General features: G+C 48.2%; 1 protein-coding gene across 2 annotated transcripts in view; it reads right to left on the bottom strand.

The window, feature by feature from the left end:
* LOC119954520 (high affinity cGMP-specific 3',5'-cyclic phosphodiesterase 9A) overlaps window positions 1–20,561 on the bottom strand; it is a 78,624-nt gene extending 58,063 nt beyond the window's left edge. Inside the window, exons 1-5 of one of the 2 annotated variants that reach the window (XM_038779812.1) lie at window positions 20,388–20,561; window positions 13,471–13,541; window positions 12,170–12,247; window positions 7,290–7,333; window positions 43–97 (exon numbers count right to left, since the gene is read on the bottom strand). In XM_038779812.1, coding sequence (XP_038635740.1) covers window positions 43–97; window positions 7,290–7,333; window positions 12,170–12,247; window positions 13,471–13,541; window positions 20,388–20,462 — 323 coding nt within the window. In that variant the 5' untranslated portion in view covers window positions 20,463–20,561. The remainder of the gene's footprint in view (window positions 1–42; window positions 98–7,289; window positions 7,334–12,169; window positions 12,248–13,470; window positions 13,542–20,387) is intronic. The other variant, XM_038779813.1, reaches the window with a different exon arrangement.
* Window positions 20,562–21,518: the final 957 nt, after the last annotated feature.

Raw genomic sequence — 21,518 nt, 5'->3', positions numbered from 1 at the left:
GAAAATAGTTGAAACTTAAGTAACTGACTAATGACAGATTACCTTGAAAACTGGTCAGCAACTTGGCCCAGAACATTCTGCAGCAAGTCGTCTTCTTCTAGAGGTAAAAAGGTGATTGATGATAGACATTAGAATCCACAAGACTAATTATATCCACTTCTTTGGGATGCCTCAATTGTTTCCCAATGAAGTGACCGAGATTCGAACAATGATTCTATCGTCCAGAATCTGACCCACAGGTGGTGAGGCTGGGGGGTGGGGTGAGGATGTTGATGTTGGTGAATCTCACCCAATAACAGTACGTGCTGGAGTTAACTCCTTGGGCACAACCAAGAAGATGCACCTGAGGTTAAGCAACTCCAAAATCTCTCTCACATGCACATATCTTTTGTTTAAAATCCTAACTATTCCCCCCCACTGACCACTCACTGATTTACAAGTAAAACTCCATTATCCAATTTCAAATGTACAATGCACTTCTGGTGGAGGCATGTAGGTGGAGGTCGCACGTTGGGTGGCTCCTGCGAGAGTCTCCGATTTTTGAACCGTTATGTCCGGTCTCAGGGGTACTTCTTGGATGATCTGGTGTGGGACATTCTAAGGAATCGGTGGAATGTCAAAGCTCCAGAAGAAAGGTCAGGGGAGCGAGTGCTGCTGTGATTCCAGCAGGAGGGAAGATGGCGGGGGTTGGTTCGTCGGGTGGGGCCTCTCTCATTACAATTGAAATTCTGACCGAGGTGGTATTGGGGGAGTTTGAAAGGCTGTTCGCCAAACATCTAGTGGTGTATCGGAGAGAGATGATGACCTTGCTCAAGGAGTGGGCAGAGGAGATACTTGCTCCAATAAAGGCTGCGTTGACGAAGACGTACGAGATGCGGGAGCAAGGAGCGAAGATGAAGGGGGTGGAGGAGGCATTGTCACATCATAACGACCAGTTCACCTCAATGGGTGAGGAGCTGCGGAGGGTTGTGGAGCACGATAAAGGGCTGAGCCAAATTGGAGGACCTGGAGAACAGGTCACGGAGACAGAATTTCCCGAAGGGGTGGAGGGCCAGAGGCCGACTGAGTACTTTGCGGACATGTTCACCAAGTTGATGGGGGAGGAGGAAGAGCCCTCCCTCTACGTGTTGTCAGAACCCATCGGTCGCTTCAGCCGAAGCCTAAAATGAATGAGCCACCAAGGGCTATGATAGTCTGCTTCCACAGATATCAGGTGAAAGAGAAGGTCTTGAGTTGGGTGAAGCAGAAGTGAAAGGTGAAGTGGAAAGGCGTTGGTATACGTATTTACCAAGATCTTACGGCGGAGTTGGCGAGAAGATGGGCAGCCTTTGGTCGGGTGAAGGCGTCGCTGCACAGCAGCAACGTGAGATTTGGAGTGGTCTGTCCGGTGAAGCTGGTAGTGACTCACAATTCGAACGACCTTTATGTTCGTGAAAGTTGAAGGTCTGGGACTGAGATGAGTTTCGATTTGGACTTTGATGGTGTAAACTGGGGTCTTTTATGATTTTTTTTCCACTGGCTTTTGTTCGTTGTTTTTTTCCTTTATGGTTTTTCTGCTGTTGTATTCTCCCCGCCCTGGTTGTATGGTTGGAGGGGTTGATGTTCACTTTTGGTGGGAGTGTGGATTGGGGAATTGAGGGTTTTGGACATGGGGAGGGGGGAGTCTGGCTGTTGATTGTGTTTCTTAGGAGGAGGGGGCTCTGGCAGGGGTCAGCTCGCGAGCAAACAAAAGTTGGCTAGTGAACGGGAGTGTGGTGAGGGGAGGGGCCGCAGTCGTTAGAGCCTGCCTGGGCAGGTTTGGATGGGCCTGGGAGCTGTGAATGGTGGGGGGAGGAGATTGATACTGGGTGAGGTGTTCGGGGAGATTCTGGGAAAGGGGTGGGGGTTGACAGTGACGAGAGGATATAGTTTGTTCTGCCGGATGATTGGGGCCTGGGATAGTGGTAATGGTGTATAGAAAGGGGTGGGGGGGGGGGGGGGGGGGGGGGGGGGTGAGAGGCTCCCTGTCAGAATGGTGACGTGGAACGTGCGAGAGGAAGGGATGTGTGAGTTAAAACCCCGAGATTTGATAGTAGGGCCTGAGAGGTGCCGATTCTGGTGGGCAAATGGATGAAGGTGATGGTGGATCAGGGGAGCAGGTACCTGATCGCAACGGATGCGTTGGAGGGGAGGTTGGTGATGTTGGATAGAGTCTATGCCCCCCAATTAGGATGACGCAGGGTTTGTGAAGAAAACACTGACTGCAATTCCGTATCGGGATACCTATGAGTTGGTTTGGTGGGGGCGGGGGGGATTGGAATGCAGCGTTGAAGCTGAGGATGGACAGGTCCCAGACACGCTCACAGACCCCGTCAGGCGGCGGGCGAGGGAGCTGGTGGGGGTTGAGGGAGATGTGGGGGGGGGCTGATCTGTGGAGACTTTTGCACCCGAGGGATTGGGAGTATTTGTTTTTTTGCCGGTACATTAGGTGTTTCCGAAGATTATTTTCTTTGTGATGGGATCGGCGCTGTTAGCTGGAGTTAAGAAGGCAGAATGTTTGGCAATTGTGATTTTGGACCATGCTCCACATTGGATTGTCATGGTCCTGGAGAAGGGATTAGCTCAGAAGGCGGGGTAGAGGCTGCTTGTGGAATTGTTGACAGATCAGAGATTCCAATGGGGAAGGTGTTCGAGGAATATGTGGGGATTAACTGTACTGGGGAGGTCTCGCGTCAGTGGTTTGGGAGGCTCTGAAGGGAGTGGTGAGGGTGGAATTTAAGGCTAAGGTGGATATGGAGGTGAGAGAGGAATGCCAATGATTGATAGGAGAGATTTTGGAAGTAGACAGGAGGTATGCGGAGGACCCGGACCTGGGACTTTTGATGAAGAGGAAGGTGATACAGGCGAGATATGTTGCTCACGGGGAAAGCGATGTGTCAATTGAGAAAGGCAAGGGTGGCCATCTATGAGTGTGGGGAGAGGGTCAGCTGTATGTTGGCAGGACTGCTCTGTAAGCAAGTTGCGGTGAGGGAGACAGTTCAGGTGAGGTATAGGACAGGCAAGCTGGTGGTGGCATGGAGCGTATTAATAAGGTGTTTGAGAAGTTTTACAGAGACCTATATAACTCGTAACTGCCAGAGGACGAACTGGAGGTGAAGGAGTTTTTGGGAGTTAGAGTGCCCGGAGATGGGTGAAGTGGAGAGAGCGGGGCTGGGGGGTTGCTGCGGGGGAGAAGAAGTGAAGGTGGTGATTGGGAGGATGCAGACAGGGAAGATAGCAGGGCCGGATGGTTTCCCAGTGGAACTCTTTTTTATAATTTAGAATACTCAATTTTTTTTCCGCAATTAAGAGGCCATTTATCATGGCCAATCCACCTAACCTGCACAACTTTGGGTTGTGGGGGTGAAACCCACGCAGACATGGGGAGAATGTGCAAACTCCAGACAGATAGTGACCAGAGGCTGGGATCGAACCCAGGTCCTCAGCGTCGTGAGGCAGCAATGCTAACCACTGAGCCACCGTGCCGCCCCACCCCAGTGGAACTCTATAAGAAATTTAGGGCACCATGTTTGAGGACCCAATGGTTAGGGGGGTTTTGACAAAATGATGGGCCAGGCCTCCATCTTGTTGCTGTTAAAATAGGGTAAGGACCCGGTGGAGTGTGGGTCGTACAGACCCATATCTCGAATGAATGTAGATGCGAAGATTATGGCAAAGGTGCTGACGCTAAGGTTGGAGCTGTGCCTACCGAGGGTGATTAGGGAGGATCAGACAGGGTTCATTAAGGACAGACAGCTGCCGTCGAATGTGCGGCGGCTGCTGAATGTGGTGCTTTCTCCGGCTGATGGAAGGGACTTGGAGGTGGTGGTGACACCAGAAGCGGAGAAGGCGTTTGATCAGGTGGAGTGGAGCTATCTGATTGCAGTGTTGGTGAAGTTTGGGATTGGGCCTAAATTTGTGGCATGAGTGAAATTGCTGCATAATCCGATGGCATGTGTGCGACTGATTGATATGAAGTCAGGGTATTAGTTCAGAGTTGTGGAAGAGGATAGTGGGGGTTGGGGGGGAGGCAGGCTGCCTAATCTTATGTACTATTCCTGGGCAGTGAATGCGGAGAAGATATGCGGTTGGAATAGGGAGGCGGTGGCTTTGTGGGTAAGGATAGAGGCTGGCTCGTGTAGGTGGCTGGGGTTTTGTGCGCTGGCGATGGCACCGCACCCGTTGGCTCCAGGGAGGGCTTTGGGAAGTCCTGTGGTGCTGGCCTCGCTGAGGATTGGAGGCAATTCCGGCACTACAGGTTGGGAGCGGGGTCGAGGGTGATGCCGATCAAGGGGGATCACGGATTCGAGCTGGGGAGAATTGGTGAGAGGTTCTTGGGATGGGAGTAGAGAGGAGTCAGGGAGATGAAGAATCTGTTTCTGGGAGGGTGGTTGCGAGTTTGGATGAGCCGAATGAGAAATTTGGACTGGCGCGAGAGGAAAGCTTTCAGTACATGCAGGTGCGGTACTTTGCGGAGAAGGTCTTTCCTACCTTTCCGATCGCACCGGCCTCCTCATTGTTGGTGAAGGTGCTGTCAGTGAGGGGGCTGGAAGGGGGGCGGGGAGGGGGGGGGGGCATCTCAGCGATTTCTGGGAGGATTCTGGAGGAGGATAAGGTATATTTGGAGGGGATTAAGGCCAAGTGGGAAGAGGAGTTGGGGGACGGCATTAGAGATGGGATTATGATGTAAGGTGCTGGGGAGGGTGAATGCCTCAACCTCGTGTCCTGAAGGTGGTGCACGGGGCGCATCGGACAAGGATGAGCCGGTTGTTTGAGGGAGTATAGGACATTTGTGAACGGTGTGGGAGGGGTCCTACTAATCATGTAGATTTGTTGTGGTATTGTCCGAAGCTGGAAACGTTTTGGAGGTCATTTCTTAGCACCATGTCAGTGGTCTTACATGTAGACATGGAGCCTGGTCCCCTGGGGCCCATATTCAGGGTGTCGGACCTGCTGGAGTTGCAGAGGGGTGTGGGGGACAGATGCTTGAGCCTTTGCCTCGCTGATTGGTCGCAGGCGGGTTCTGTTGGGGTGCAGGTCAGTTTCTCCACCCTGTGCCTCAGCGCGGCTGGGAGACAGATGAAATTTGTTCTAAGGGGGCAAATAATGGGGTTCCACAAGAGTTGGGGCTTGTTCATTTTGCATTTTGGAGAGCTGGTTCCCATCAACCATTGGGGGGGGGGGGGGTGAGAGAGAATGGGGGGAGGGGGGTCTATTTGAGTGGGAGGCTTAATATGATAGGTATGTTTTTTGTTATTGTGAAATCTAAATGAAAATGAAAAAATGAAAATCGCTTATTGTCACAAGTAGGCTTCAAATGAAGTTACTGTGAAAAGCCCCTAAATGTTGAAAATTGGAATAAAAATACTTAATAAAAAAACGTATTATGCACAAAGGATTCTAATTTGCAGGGCGGCATAGTAACATAATTATTAACACTGCTGCCTCATGCCACTGAGGACCCAGGTTCGATCCCAGCCTCGGGTCACTGACTACTTGGGAGTTTGCACACTTTCCCTTTTTTTGTAAATTTAGAGTACCCAATTCATTTTTTCCAATTAAGGGGCAATTTAGCGTGGCCAATCCACCTAGCCTGCACATCTTTGGGTTGTGGGGGCGGAACCCACGCAGACACGGGGAGAATGTGCAGGCTCCACACTGACAGTGACCCAGAGCCAGGAACGAACCTGGGACCTTGGCGCCGTGAGGCTGCAGGGCTAACCCACTGTGCCACCGTGCTGCCCCCAGAGTTTGCCCATTTTCCACGTGTCGGCGTGGATCTCACCCCCACAACCCCTAAGATGTGTAGGGCAGGTTGACTGGCCATGTTAAATTGCCCCTTAATTGGAAAAATGTTTTGAAAGGGTCCTAGTTTTCTTTGGTTTCAATCCTATAACCATGAAGCAAGTCTCTATTCTGTAGGAATATAGTAATCTTAGTCTTTGAGAGGTACCTGCTATCCTGTCTCGCAAAATTGTTTTTATGGATTTGCCGCCTTCCAATCCAGGGGTCTAAACTTGGGATACGTACATCCCCAGGCCTTGCTGTCTCTGTCTATGTGTCTTGCATCCATTCTTAAATTTGTTGCCTGGACCCTAAGGGCTCGGTTCTTCGACTGCACCCGCTGTAAGATCACCACCGGTGGGACGCGGACCATGTGAAGGTCCATTGACCTCGGGCGGGAATTTCTGGTCGCTGTGTGGGTGCGTGGCTAGAGAATCCCGCCCTTAAGTACTGAATACTACGACATCATTACCTTAGCTAGTCCATCTCATGTTCTAATGGCTCAGCGAATGCCAAAAATGGCACCGAGGGGACTTCAAGCCTGGAACTGTCATCCTTAGCACTTTGTAGGTCTGCTGGAGGCCAATATTCTGATCGCAAAGATCTCTTGAGAATTTACTGGCAGAATGTTTGTGTTTATTGTCCAGTGGGAGTAGTCCAAACACCCCCTCAAGCCTGTCCTATCAGTCAATACAATCATGGCTGATCTTCCACTTCAACTCTCACCTATTCCCATATCACTTAATTTCTTTAATGTCCAAATATTTATTGATCTAACTCTATTCAATGCCTGAACATCCACAACTCTCTAGGAGGGTAGCCCTCTCAATGAAGAAACTTCTTCTCATGTCAAGCTTAAATGATGACCCCTTATCCTGACACCATGATCCTAGTTCTAGGTTCTCCAGGCAGCCTCTCAGCTATCAAGTCCTCTTAAAATTTTATGAATTTCTAATTCTTCTCAATTTCAGAGAATATCGGCCTATTCTGTTCAATTCCTCCTCAAGATAATCCTCTCATCCCAGGAAACAGTCCAATGAGAAATTTAGAGCTGGATTTTACACTGCCCTGTTGGTGGGATTGAAATATAGATTCCAATGGGTGGCCTTCCCAGAAGGCACCCGGAAGAAACCCACGCAGACACAGGGAGACGTGCAGACTCCACACAGACAGTGACCCTAGCTGGGAATCGAACCTGGGACCCTGGAGCTGTGAAGCAACAGTGCTACCGTGCCACCCTCAAGATAAGGGCACAAGTCTGGTATCCAGTTAACACGGCTCCCAGCATTAATTTACTGTGGGGAAGCCATTGGGATCATGGGCAGGCTCACTCCACAATTTGGGAGGGGGAGGGTGGGGGGCAGGTTTGTACAGTCTACAGGGCCCTGTAAAATCCAACCCATATAAAACATGTGCAAGATTTGGCACCAATTCCCAGTGAGTATCCATTTCAATAGATACACCATTGATGTGTAAGGAGTCAATACCTGTTAGCTGTCTACCACTGAGGGGAACCACTCTGTAAGGAGAGCTGGAAAGAAAAGGAAATAAATTAAACAAAATTGTTTGAGAGAGAACTGTTCTGTTACTTAGCTGACTAAATTACATAAAATAAACACATGTTTTATGTAAATAAAGGCCGGCTGAGAATGAAAAACCTTGACTGAGCTTCCAATCTAGATCACCACCTTGATATGGTCACATGCAAAATGACTCAACTTCCTGAGGTATAACACACAAAAGAGGGTTGAATTTAAAGGTTGTGGAGGTGACCAGAAAGTCACGGCCATTCAGGCAATCTGCTGCCCACTATTGGAATTATTTTGTCCTTTATTCTTCCATTGGACTGGGCATTGCTGACAAGGTCAACATTTGTTCTCTTGAATGGAGTTGCTTACCAGGGCAACACATTGCCTGGGTCTTGACTCATCTAAGCCAGCCCAGGTAAGGATGGCAGATTTCCTTCCCCCAAATCAATGCCATCTTTGTTTCATGGTTTCTTGGTCATCGTTATGGAGGAGAGCTTTCAATTCCAAAATTAATAGTTTAATTCAAATTCCATCAGCTGTCTTTGTGGGATTTTAAACTCACTTTCGGCAGAGCATCAGCCTGGACTTCTGGATTACTCGTCCAGTGATGTTACCACTGGGCTGCCATCCTCCCCTTGGGCCTTTGCAAGGTGAAAAGCCTGCCTCCAAGAGATGGCAGACAATCAGGAGACCTAGAGCAGCAATCCCAGAAGGAGAGTGGGCCGGGCTGGTCAGGCAGACTCTGATGATGGCAGGGTGTGGAGTATTCTTATGGAGGGCTGTGTGGGACTCTTGCAGTAGGGGTGGCCTTTGCTGCTTGGAGCACCTTCTGTCAGGTACAGGGCGCCCAAGCCCACAAGGGGGCTACCAGTTTATACCTGGCAGCCTACCCACATGGCGTGGGCCCCTTCCAGTTTACCAGTGGTGACAGCACAGTCCCTAAATTGGTTATTTAAGGGCTTTAATTAACCTAGGGACAGGAAGGCCGATCTCAACCTCCCCTTCCTGACTTAAATCGGAAGGTGTCAGAAGGTGGCATCTCTCCAGCCTCATTTCCCTGCACCTCCAGCCCATTCCAAGCTTGGCATTAAATTCTGTCCAGACGTGTATTTGGTGGTGGAGGGAAATTGGGGAGCATGTTGTCTACCAAACTCCATCCTGATTAAGGGTGTCAAGAAAGCTCATGAATGGCCTTCCCCCTCCCCTAAGCCTTGCTGCCTATGGAGGCCCTTACGTGGGCAACAAATACTTACGTAAAGACCTCATCCTGCCACTGCTGGTATACACCCAGCAGACAAGTGGAAAGCATGAAAAGCAAATCTCATTGTGTTTGCTTATGGGCTCCTGGGGTTCTGGTCGTTGGATGGGGGTGGGGTGCACCCTCGTTCAAAGGCACTCAGTGCCCGATCGAGAAACCTGACATTTGCGATGGATTGGTCCGCTGAGGGCCAACCCCTGCTCGTGTTGCTGATCCCCATCCACCATGACCAACAGCACGCAAACCCCCGTTCTGCCATCGCCCACATGAATCCTTTGGTGATCCTGGGCCTTGGATGGGTGCACTGACAGCAGAAACCATCCCTTTCCTTGGTGGACAATGCATACTTGCCAACCTCTGAATGGTCGTCAGCTTTCAGGGGGCAGGATTTACACTCCGCAGTCCTTGATTCCAGGGAAGGTCCGCTGCTGCCCAGTTAGATGCCTGATTGACACTTAATTTTGCAGGGCTTCCTGTAAGGAGGCAACATGGGGCTCTCACCAGCTCTCCAGGCAGTGAGCAAGACCATTAAATTTGGCCCCAAGTGTTGTCTCCATGGTTAGAAGAGGGGGAAAAATTCAGTCCCTTCAATTACCATTCTAAATTGTTTTGCACATATTTATGTTTTAGATTGCCTTTGTCTGGGTTAAGATGATGGGCCTCTCCTGTTAATGACACAGGATAGGCCCAAACTAATGGTCTGGGTCATGGGTTCAAGCTCTACCACAGCAGCTGTTGAAATTTAAATCCAAATCAACAAAATAATTTGTGTCTCAGTAATGGTGACTATGAAACTATCGTTTATTATTGAAAAACAAAATCTGGTTGTTTCAGGCCTTTTGGAGAAGGAAATCTACCATCCAACCTGGTCTGGCCTAAATGTGTGATTCCAAACCCACAGTAATGTGGTTGACCCTCAACTGTCCACTGAAATGGCTTGGCAAGCCACTCATTTCAAGGGCGATGAAAGATGGGCAACAGCGACATCTCATGAAAGAATACATTGTAAACTTGTCTTCCTGTATATTTACATATTCCTGCCAGAAGTGGCATTGCAGAACTTCTGGTGGGATGGTCTAAATACAGAACGACAGAATGGGCAGTTGTTATCAATGGCATTTTAATGGAAATGCAAAATGCTTTTATTTTTCTGATGGTTCGCATTATTTCATGATCAAGGTAGTTGCTGATGCTGAGGGAAAGTGATTCATTATCGTTCACAGCTGCTCAGAGACCAACACTCTCATTGCCTCCAGGACTACATATGCAAAATTGACATACTCAAACATGCCAAATCTCTGTGGATTATCACCTTGCTTCAACACAGTGCACGTGGTTCAATAGCTTACTGCGACAAGCACCACGTGGCTCTCAACCAGCCTTAGTAATAGTCAGAAAAGGCAATAATTTCCAATAACTTGCAGTGCTCGCTTCCCTGACTTTGTGAACCTGACTTCAAAATTCGGACAAGGGACAAGAAAATCCCCAGACGAACTGGACAGCAAAATGTCTGATTTGTTCAGAGTATCGATTTATCTGGACACCTTTCTTACTCAAACAATCCAATTACATTCCACAGATACAATTTAATCACAAACAATACAGAAACTACTTTACAGAGCAGTAATAGACCATTTGGCCCATTGGGCCTGCTCCACCATTCAACAATAGGATCATGGCTAATCTGGTTGTGGTTGTGTCTGCACCCCCCCCCCCCCCCCCCCCCCCCCCCCCCCCCATGACCCTGGACTGCCTTGCCTAACAAAATTCTTAACTCTGCCTCTTGATAAAGGCTGTTTTGTTGTCTGCCCAGGTGAAGAAGTGAATGAGGTCACTTACTTTGCAGAACTCTGTATTTCTTCATTTTATTGAAAAGAAACAAAAATATTGGTCTGCACATTTAACGTATCTTTTTTTCTTACCTTGAGCAGAGGAAGTGAATGAGGTGCAAAGTACAGAAATGGCTGCTTTTTGGTGGATTAAATTTTATCACCAGAAATTTCCTCTTGGTTCTCCCCACCAGTGGAATTCCTGGCTAGACATGTCAACAGTTTTTTTATTGCTGCAGTGGTCAATCGGGAGAACACTCGAGGAAATTAATAGTGGATACTTTACTTCAGAGCATATGTTTTTTTTTACTTCTCATGCAGTTGTTTTTTAAAGCTTTTAGTATGTTCTCCATTGGTTAGCTTACAGAATTAGTCAAATAAAATGCTAGTTTCTCAGCATTTAACCTATTTTGCTTTACAGGATAAACTGATTATGTAGATATTTCGGTTTTGTCATCGTCAAATGCAACTTTGTTATAGTACCAGTTATTAAAGTTTGACCTTGTGGGAGTTTTTATGTGCTGTCGATACAGGTGTAGTGAGCTCCCTTTTCAAGTTTTTACACGACTGCATCATGAGCTACATGTTTGCAGCTAGTTCATAGTGAGCTCTGCGACCAAGGAAACGCCTCCCCGGAGAGATTCCCCGCATTAGGTCTTGATTGGTTGTTTAGACCATGTGATCCTTACTTGGTATGATTGTCTTCTAAAGGGACAATCACCATACTTTCTCCATCAATGAAGATCATGCTTCATCTTGTTGGCGAAACGTGGAGCCTGTTCTACATTACAGCAGTGTCTGAGTGACTTCAGCTGTAAACTGAGATCATGGGCTGGAGAACCTGTGGACCATGTACCTTAGTTCCAACACAGATTCATCACAATTTTAATTGTCCTCCATTGGTTTGACTGTGTAATGTTTTATGTCACACTACCATCACTTCAGGATATACAAAGAACAATACAGCTCAGAAACAGGCCCTTCAGCTCTCCAACCCTGTACCGGCCATGATACCACCCTTGGCCAAAACTCTCAGCACTTCCTTTTGCCATATCTCTCTATACACATCCTATCCATGTATTTGTCAAGATGCCTTTTGAACGCCGGTAATGTATTTGCTTCCACAACCTCCCCTGGCAACACGTTCCAGGCACTCACTACCCTCTGTAAAAAAACTTGCCTCGCACATTTCCTCTAAACTTTGCCCCACGGACCTTACACCTATGCCCCCTGGTGACTGATCCCTCTACCCTGGGAAAGAGTGCCTGCCCATCCACTCTATCCATGTCCCTCATAATCTTGTAGGTCTCTATCAGGTCACCCATCAATCTCCGTCGTTCTAATGAAAACAGTCCGACTCTATTCAGCCTCTCCGTATAGCTAACCCACCCTCCAGACCAGGAAAAATCTGGTAAACTTCCTCTGCACTCTCTCCAAAGCCTCCACATCCTTCTGGTAGTGTGGCGACCAGTATTGTGCGAAATATTCAAAGTGCAGACTTACCAAGGTTCTTTACAACTGTAGCATGACTTGCCAGTTTTTATACTCAATGTCCCATCCAATGAAGTGGAGATGTCCCATCCAATGAAGGCAAGCATCCCGTATGCTTTCTTGACTACCTTGTCCACTTGTGTCGCCACTTTCAAAGATCTGTGGACGTGTACGCCCAGATCACTCTGACTTTCTATATTCCTAAGAATTTTGCCATTTACGGTATATTTCCCCTTATGTAAAAGCCCTGACAATCTTACCTTGGTGCATTAGTTGGCATAGTTGGGTCTATGGATATAATAGCATTGTTTTGATCCATGAGCATAATCAAGCTGTTCCTAAATAACAAGACAAAATAGAGAAAGAAACAGGGTCGTAACAGATCACATACTCATTTACTCAACTTGACGGTCTGATTTTCTAAGTTCACACAGCAAACAGGAATCCTCGCCTGCCTCTGTAAATTGAGAAATCACCAGCACCCTGCTCTTGATTATCCATTGTGGGCAAAACATCATGGACTTTATCTACAAGATTCTCCAATACAGGCAGCGGGTGGTTAATCCTCCACATTTCTTGGCGACTGCACATCAAACATACTTCATTGGCTGTGAAACACCTTGCAACATACAGAGGGCGTGAAAAACACCATAAAAATGACATGTATTTATTTTTCTCAATTATCCCAGTTAGCTCAAGAATTAGGGTAGTTGCAGTGAGTGAATTAGCACATGTTTAAACCGTTTTTACAAGACAGATAACACGATAGATAACAAGACAGATAACACGATCAGATCACTCTCGTTTTCCATTTAAGTGACTGCGTAAACCAGTTTAAAATAAATCAGGAAGTGGCGCAGTGATTAGCACAGCTTTCTCACGGCGCTGAGGTCCCAGGTTCGATCCTGGCTCTGGGTCACCGTCTGTGTGCAGTTTGCACATTCTCCCCATGTTTGCGTGGGCTTTGCCCACACAACCCAAAAGATGTGCAGGGTTGGTGGATTGGCCAAACTAAATTGCCCTTTAATTGGAAAAAATGAATTGGGTACTCTGAATTTATAAAATAAATAAATAAATCAGGAAATGCCTTAATCACAAATTTTTGATTTCATTCAAACGAGTTAAGATTTAACTTGTTTAAGATTGAGAGCACGGTAGCATTGTGGATAGCACAATTGCTTCACAGCTCCAGGGTTCCAGGTTCGAATCCGGCTTGGGTCACTGTCTGTGTGGAGTCTGCACATCCTCCCCATGTGTGCGTGGGTTTCCTCCGGGTGCTCCGGTTTCCTCCCACTGTCCAAAGATGTGCAGGTTAGGTGGATTGGCCATGATAAATTGCCCTTAGTGTCCAAAATTGCCCATAGTGTTGGGTGGGGTTATTGGGTTATGGGGATAGGGTGGAGGTGGGTAGGGTGCTCTTTCCAAGAGCCGGTGCAGACTCGATGGGCTGAATGGCCTCCTTCTGCACTGTAAATTCTATGAAATGAGAGGTCATCACCAATAGAACATTGCAACTCCAGCCCCAATGGTCCTCATCTGATTCAAATAGAATTTCTCTCACCTGCTCAGCCCAACAGTTGTGCACAGCAACTCTTTAATGTCACTGGGTCTGCAGTGTCTGCTGAACATCACCTGCGAACAAGGGAGTGTGTCACATTCAGTTAAAGCCATGGAATAAAAAGAGGGAATGGGCCATGAAAAGCATTTACTGCCCCTCAATCATCTCCAGCCCCATCCCTGCTGAAATCAATTCTAAGTGCAATGCGTGATAAGTATTTCAATCTTTTTGTTGGCAAATTCTTGTCCCACTGTGGCATTGAACCATACAGAGTAATCACAGCCCTATGCTGAGCAAAGTTAAACGTAGAACGACTACACAATTCCGAGGTAATGACGGTTCTAGGTGCTCTCATATACGTGTCACAAAATGTTAGCGTGCAGATTCAGGATATAATCAAGAAGGCTAATGGACAGGCAGCACGGTGGCGTTGTGGTCAGCATTGCTGCCTCACAGCGCCGAGGTTCCAGGTTCGGTTCCCGGCTGGGTCACTGTCTGTGCGGAGTCTGCACGTCCTCCCCGTGTGTGCGTGGGTTTCCTCCGGGTGCTCCGGTTTCCTCCCACAGTCCAAAGATGTGCGGGTTAGGTGGATTGGCCATGCTAAATTGCCCGTAGTGTCGTAAAAAGTAAGGTTAAGGGGGGGGGGGGTTGTTGGGTTACGGGTATAGGATGGATACGTGGGTTTGAGTAGGGTGATCATCGCTCGGCACAACATCGAGGGCCGAAGGGCCTGTTCTGTGCTGTACTGTTCTATGTTCTATGTTCGATCCCGGCTCTGGGTCACTGTCCGTGTGAAGTTTGCACATTCTCCCCATGTTTGCGTGGGTTTCGCCCCCACAATCCAAAGATGTGCAGAATAGGTGGATTGACCATGCTAAATTGCCCCTTAATTGGAAATAATGAATTGCAGCAGCACATCGGCTTACAATCTCTTCAAATGAGAGAAGACTCTTGCTCGCTTCACCGTTCCTCGCACGTTCCATGTCACCACCTGGACCGGGGGTCTCTTCCTTCCCTCCCGACCCCCCTCCTATCAGTCATAGCCGCTACTCCTGGCCCCACCCAACAGGCCTAGCCCTAGTCGCCATCAACCACCTACCACTACCCCCCTTCCCTGAAACCCCCCTCCACTTCCTCTCGAAACCACCTCTCCCAGTATTGTCCCCATTCCCCCCACCATTCACACCTCCCAGGGCCATCAAAACCTGTCCATAGAGGTTCCAATGACTGCAGCCTCTCCCCCCACCTTGCCCCGTTCACGAGCCAACTTACGTTTTCTGACGAGGTCACCCCTGCCAGAGCCCCCTTCCCCCACATAGAAAAAACTAACACAAAAGCCCCCCACACCCAAACCTTCCAAACACCCAGCACAGTAATCCCTCAAACCCTAAAGAAACAAATCCCAACCAATCACCGCAAAGCCCCAAACTACCCGCCCCCCACCCCAACCACAACTTAAAAATCCATGAAAAAAAGCGCAAAAAAAGGAAAATGAGAAAGGATCAACACCAAAATCAAAACTCATTTCAGTCCCAGTCCTTCAGCTTTCATTAATGCCCCCTTCTCTTCCGCTGTCTCAAAGTAGTAGTCTCCAGAGTTATGTGTGACCTTCAGCTACGCCGGATAGATCACCCCAAACCTGACGCTGCTTTTGTACAACGCCGCTTTCACCCGACCAACGGCCGCCTGCCTTCTCACCTATTCCACCATATATCCTAGTATATACGAATACCAATGCCTCCCCGCCTATCCTACGCCCATTTCAGTGCCTTTTCCTTCACCTGACAGCTGTGAAAATAGACTCTCACAACTCTCAGTGGCTCATTGGCCTTTGGTTTTGGTCGGAGCGACCAGTGAGCCCTGTTCAACTTGTAGAGGGAGAGGTCCTCCTCGTTCCCCATCAACGTGGCGAACATCTCCACAAAATACTCAGTCGGTTTCCGGCCCTCCAGCACCTTAGGCAGCCCCACGATCCTTAGATTCTGCCTTTGTAACCTGTTCTCCAGGTCCCCCTATATTTCTCAGCCCGGTTACTCGCCACCATCCGCCGCAGCTCCTAACCCATCGAGGTGAACTGGTCGCTGTGCTGCGACAATGCCTCCTCCACCCTTTAAACACCCCTTTGCCAAAGCCTCCTTCATCAGGGCAAGAATCTCATCCGCCCACTCCTTGAGCGAGGTCGTCATCTCCTTGCAATGTTTGTCAAAGTGCTTCGAGGACAGCCGCTCAAGCTCCCCTGTCATCACCTCGGCCAGCTTATCCACCACAATGGGTGCAGCCCCACACCCGGCGAGCCTGCTGCCGCCATCTTTCCTCCCACTGAACTCTCCACCACACTCACTGGCGGACTGTCGTTGCCCCCTTTTCCCCCCAAAAAAATTATTTTTATAAATTTCCAACATCCTTTGGTTGCCTTAGACTTTCCAGCGAGTAATCATACAAAATTCTCCCCAAAAGCTGAGTGCAAAAACAATAGCTCTAGCAGGAGCAGACCAACGTGCGACCTCCACCAACATGTCACCACCAGAAGTCCCTGCTTTTCTTTTCATGATGTGTGGAAGCACTCCATCCAGACCAGTGGTTTTGACCTCTCTAAATGTAATTAATTGAATCAATTCTCTCCCCTGCCTATCTGGAATATCAAAAAGACGTTAATTCATGACTGGTTAACTATGCTGCTCTTTACTGAATTGACACCACAGCGATGTCGCATTGGTCTGGATTTTCCAGCCTTGGTCGGAACAGGACTCGCCCTGGGGGATTCAGCAGCCCAACCAAAAGCTCATCAACTATCAGCGGGACTGGACGATCCCAGCAGTGGGCGGGGCTGGAAATTGCCACCCATCATCTGGTTACTCTGTGGGTAAAGCCAACGGCATCTGGTCTGAACCATGCAGTTTGGAAGGGCCCCGCTATGATTGTTTGAATGTGCTTTATTTAAACAACTGCAACAAAGGCAGCAGCAGCGATGCTGGAATCAGTTGAAGACAGGAACGCCTCTCCTTATTGTCTAGCAATTGCTATTGGGTAGTATTTCTGAATTGATTTTGGATGAAGAGAGGAGGAACAAGCTCAGTTGTGTTACCCTTCAATGTTAGAGAGCTTGAAAATACTGCCTACAGGCTTGCGTTTTAACTAAGGAACTAGAGGACAACCTGTGTCCATGGAATCATACCTGCCTAATAGAATTTCTCATCACCTCCTCTGGTTGTTTTGTCAGTTCTGTTAAATCTCTGTTGTCTAGTAATTGAGCTGTTAGTAGAAATTAATTGTCCCCATCTACTCTATCAAAACCTCTCATCATTTGAAAACCTCTATTAAATTTTCCCCTCAAGTGTCTCTGCTCTAACGAGAATGATCCCAGCTTCTCTAGGATCTCCAACTAACTGAAATCCTTGAATCTTGCTGAAAAAAAGACATGTCTCCCATCGGGAGACTAAGTGCCAACGCCGGAGTGAAAACCGGAGTGTTTCACTCCGGCGTCGGAGGCCGCTCCTCGCCCCCTATTCTCCCACCCCAGGGGGCTAGGAGCGGCGCCACGTCAATTACGCGTGCCGCTTTCATGCGCCGCCACGTAAATTACACGGCCGACACCGCTCAAATTACATCACCCGCGCATGTGCAGGTTGACCGGCGCCAACCCGCGCATGTGCGGTTGGCGTCCCCCCCGCGGGCACCCCGCAAGACATGGAGGATTGATCTTGCGGGGCGGCGGAGGAAAAGAGTGCATCCTTTAGAGACGCCGGCCTGCCGATCGGTGGGCACCGATCACGGGCTAGACCCCTACTGAGCGCCCCCGATGCTCGATCCTCCCTCCCTCCCCACAGGCCGCACACGCACCGTTCGCGCGCTGTTCACGCCGGCAGCGACCACGTGTGGTTGGCGCCAGCGTGAACCCGTCGGATTGGGCAGGCCGCTCGGCCCATCTGGGCCGGAGAATCGCTGCACGCCTGCTACAAACGGCGAGCGGCGATTCTCCGAGCGGCCTGTCGTGAAACGCGGCACGCCGTTTTGGGGGGGGGGGGGTGGGAGAATCACGTGTGGGTGCCAGGGCGGCGTGGCGGGAATCGCCCGGCACTCCCACGATTCTCCCATCCGGCGTGGGGGTCGGAGAATTGCGCCCACTTTGCCTCAATTTTTCATCTTGCACTCATTAGGACAATCATAAGAATGCAAAATTTCAAGCAATCACAACAGTTTATAATACAGGATTTGGCAAGTGCACTGAAGCTCCTCATCTCTCGTAACCTTCCAGTAAATCTCCTCTGAACCTTCTGCAAGTCATTAACAAGGTTGCTAAAGTGTGGTTCTCCGAATTGGACACAGCACCCCCCCACTGACCCTGATTAATGATTTACAAAGACATCACTCTTTAATTTGTGCACTCTCTTTCTCTATTTGGAAAGCACAGGATCCTGTACAGTTTAGCCCCTCATTCTGCCAGCGTTTGAATCCCAAGATCACTTTCCTCCTATGCCTCCTTTCGTCCTTCCAAAATATCTCACTTTCTACTTTGTGTTAAATTTAATCAGCCATACGTCTGCCTATTTCATCAGTCTGTGTCCTCTTGAAGTCTATTACTATCCTCCTCATTCAAATGAGGTGTTGAGCTGTCTTCAAAATTAGGCCCTGTATAGCCAAGACCAGGTCATTAATATCTTTGAAAAAGAACAACCTGTGGGGTACAATACACCATATTCCCTCCAAACAATTCTGAACCAATTTGGTATTCACAACGTCACTGCAATTTGGTAACAAGTCCATTCTGTGGCCTTTTTTAAAATCAAACACCTTTTGAAAATCCATGTATACACCAACTGCATACCCCACATCAATCCTCCTTACTCCTTAAGATATGAATTAAGTTTGTCAGACAGGATCAACTTGCCTTTCAGAAATCCATGTCCAGTAACATTAATTAAACCGTGTTTTTACAAGCGACAATTAATTTTGTCTTTGATCATGGCTTCTTGATCTTTCCCCACCAATGTTAGGCTGATTAGCCTAGAGTTACCATATTTATCCCACTTCCTTTTTTAAATAGGGGTACAATATTTGCAACCCCCCTGTCCCCTGCCATCACTTGCCTATGCAAAAACATTTGTGGGCCAGAGCATCCACTCTTTTCACACTTCCCTCAACCAAAATGAACCCTGGGTGAATTTTCTCCCTGGAGTACTGCCAACTTTTTAAGTACCTGGTCTCTATTATTACCCCATCCAATTTCTGTACCTGCTCCACCTTTAAGGTGAGATTGGCAGGTCCCCTTCTTTTGTGGAGTGCAGTGTACTCATTCAGTACCTCAGTCCTGGATCGGTCTCCACAAGATGATCCCTTCTTGCTCCCCAACTGTCCCCACCCTTCCTTTGACTATTCTTTTACTCTTAACATCTGATTTGATTTCCTTCTCGACCTGATCCTCCCTTCTTCTTGATTACTTTGTTCTCATATTGTTCATCTCTCTGTCCTCCATGGACCTTGTTCTCTGATGCTTCATCCTAGTTTTCCTCCCCACGCCAAAATTAGTCTACGCCCTCCCCTTTACAGCACTATATTTCTTTTCCATGGGATGTGGGCATCACTGGCATAGCCAACATTTGTTTCCCATCCTCAATTCTTGGGGGAGGTGGTGGCGAGCCACCTTCTTAACCCATGCCCTGCAGTTCATCTGGTTCAGGTACACCTCCAGTGTTGTTAGGAACCTCTCCTGAGGATAATTGGTGTTAGGGCAAAGCTGCAAACCATCCACTTTGTGTCGGTTGGTGGTGAAAGGGATGGGTCAGCTCCTGCCCTAAAACAGGTCCTAATGCTCTAAAATCTGAAAGTCACCTTCTAACTCAATTTCTTCAGCTTTGTATTAACCTACTCGGCTTTGCGGTTTCTCTATTCACTAGCACTCAACTCTGGGAACTATTCGAGATAACCAATTTTGACTCTTTTGAGTCTTCTACAGAGACTGAAACTTTATCTGAAGGACCTCAACACTTCATGTCATGGTTCTAATGTGGACCACCACTTTGAGCTATCTTCCCTTGGCTCACAGAACCGGTGATATCCTTTGCCCTAACAGCGGGAAAGTGAGATGTTGACTAGCTGTCGCAGAAGCACCTCCTGGCCACAAAACCTCCCATGCCAACTGCACTTACACACTTCTGTTGTGTCTCCTGTGGCATGGATCAGTTCTAGACTCACTGCTCTGGAGGCATAGGATTGAAACCAGATTTGTGAGGGTCACACTCTCAGAGGCTGCCAGCACCATCATCATCTTCTTCCTATCAAGCACGACACATTCACTCTTCTCAGTAACTCTGTGGATGCGAGGGGACCTGGAACACGTGACCCAAGAAACTGGATTGACTCGGACGCTCCTTGAATTAGAGCTGAAGCAGCTGAGACTATGGCGCCACATCCAGTTGTCCAGTGCACGCACAGTATCCTGGAGTTTTCACATGGTCCAGGATGTGTTTGAGAGCAGTTTTTTTTGCTGCCCATTCATTCACTTAAAACTGATACTCAAACAATGTGCATAAGAAGGCAAACTTTAGTCACACAAAGTTACAATGCATCGGATAATGTTATTAACAAATTAACAATGACAGTTAAAAGATCAAACAATCTTATAGCTCGCATCTCAATGAAAATGGCACCTCAACACAACTAATGCCCCAAGTACACCTCAGCATGAACCTCACATCAAAGATGAATATCACCTCAATACAGACTTCACATGTGAATCATGACCCAAACTCCTCAATCACTCAACCAACTCGCAAATAGGTGCCCCGTAGATAAAATCGCGCCTCCGTTATAAATCTCATAGATATGAATTATGCTTCACTATGATTTGCCCCTGGCCAGCTTCAGAAGTCGGCAGGAAAAGGATAGAAAAGTATAGGGGGCGGGGAGAAAAGATTCGTTACCTTGTGAGGAACGCTGTCTTTCTGCAAGTAGATGATGACCTTTGGTACATAGCCAGAGGAGGAGGCTGATCCCATTTCCCGCTCACTGGCTTGTTGGGGGGGGGGACTGCACCCGGGAGCTGGAGGCGAGACCAGGACCGCTCCCGCTCTGTTCCCTTCACCGCCACAGCTCCTTCTGTGTGAGGCCAAGAGAAACTCAAGCAGGTGCAACTGAAATGCAAAAAGCTGGAAAGCCGGGGGACCTGAAGAGGTCTGTCCACGATCAACCAATCTGTTCCCAGCTAGGTGCCGTTGCCTTGGCAAACCAAATACTTCCAACAGATTACACAAGGAGCCATTAACCCTACCTTGATATTCCTCTCACCAATAATTACTTTCCTCATTGGGAACTGCTCACTTTAACAAAATGTAATTTAAAAAAAAAAGAAAGGTTGATTGAAACTAGGAGAGAATTAGAAGAGTATTCTCAGCGGAGCTTTTCATTCACCGTCTCCATAAGTCCCATTTTTTATTCGAGGTTGCTGGATTTTATAAGGAGCGGGAGTGTTGGGCTACAGAGCTGGTTGGAAAGACAGGAGGGGAAATCATACTCTTCAGGCTGTATCACAGCACAGTTGCTTCACAGCTCCAGGGGCGATTCCTGGCTTGGGTCACTGTCTGTGCAGAGTTTCCCCAGTGTCTGTGTGGGTTTCCTCCCACAGTCCAAAGATGTGTTTGTTAGAAGGGTTGGCCATGCTAAATGACCCTTAGTGCCCAAAAAGGGTTAGTTGGGGTTACTGGGTTATGGAGATAGGGTGGATGTGTGGGCTTGGGTAGGGTGCTCTTTCCAAGGACTGGTGCAAAGTTGATGGACCAAATGGCCTCCTTCTGCACTGTATCTACATTTGATCATTTATCCTCCCCCCCTCCCCCCCCCCCCCCCCCCCCACACACACACACACACTTCAACACCCCTTACATATTGGTACAATTCCACAGGAGCTATCATCTCTTTTTATTGTATCATCCAAGTGACAATTGTAAACGTGAGATTGTACAGCATATGGAATTAAAAGCTATTTGACTTCAGAGGGCATCAGAACACACACTCATTTTACTTATCTAAAACTTAGCATAGCCAATTCTTCTTCT

This window comes from Scyliorhinus canicula, chromosome 19, assembly GCF_902713615.1.
Source record: "Scyliorhinus canicula chromosome 19, sScyCan1.1, whole genome shotgun sequence".
Classification (NCBI taxonomy): domain Eukaryota; kingdom Metazoa; phylum Chordata; class Chondrichthyes; order Carcharhiniformes; family Scyliorhinidae; genus Scyliorhinus; species Scyliorhinus canicula.
Note: the sequence above shows the minus strand (reverse complement) of the source record. Positions and strands in the feature narration are given on the sequence as shown.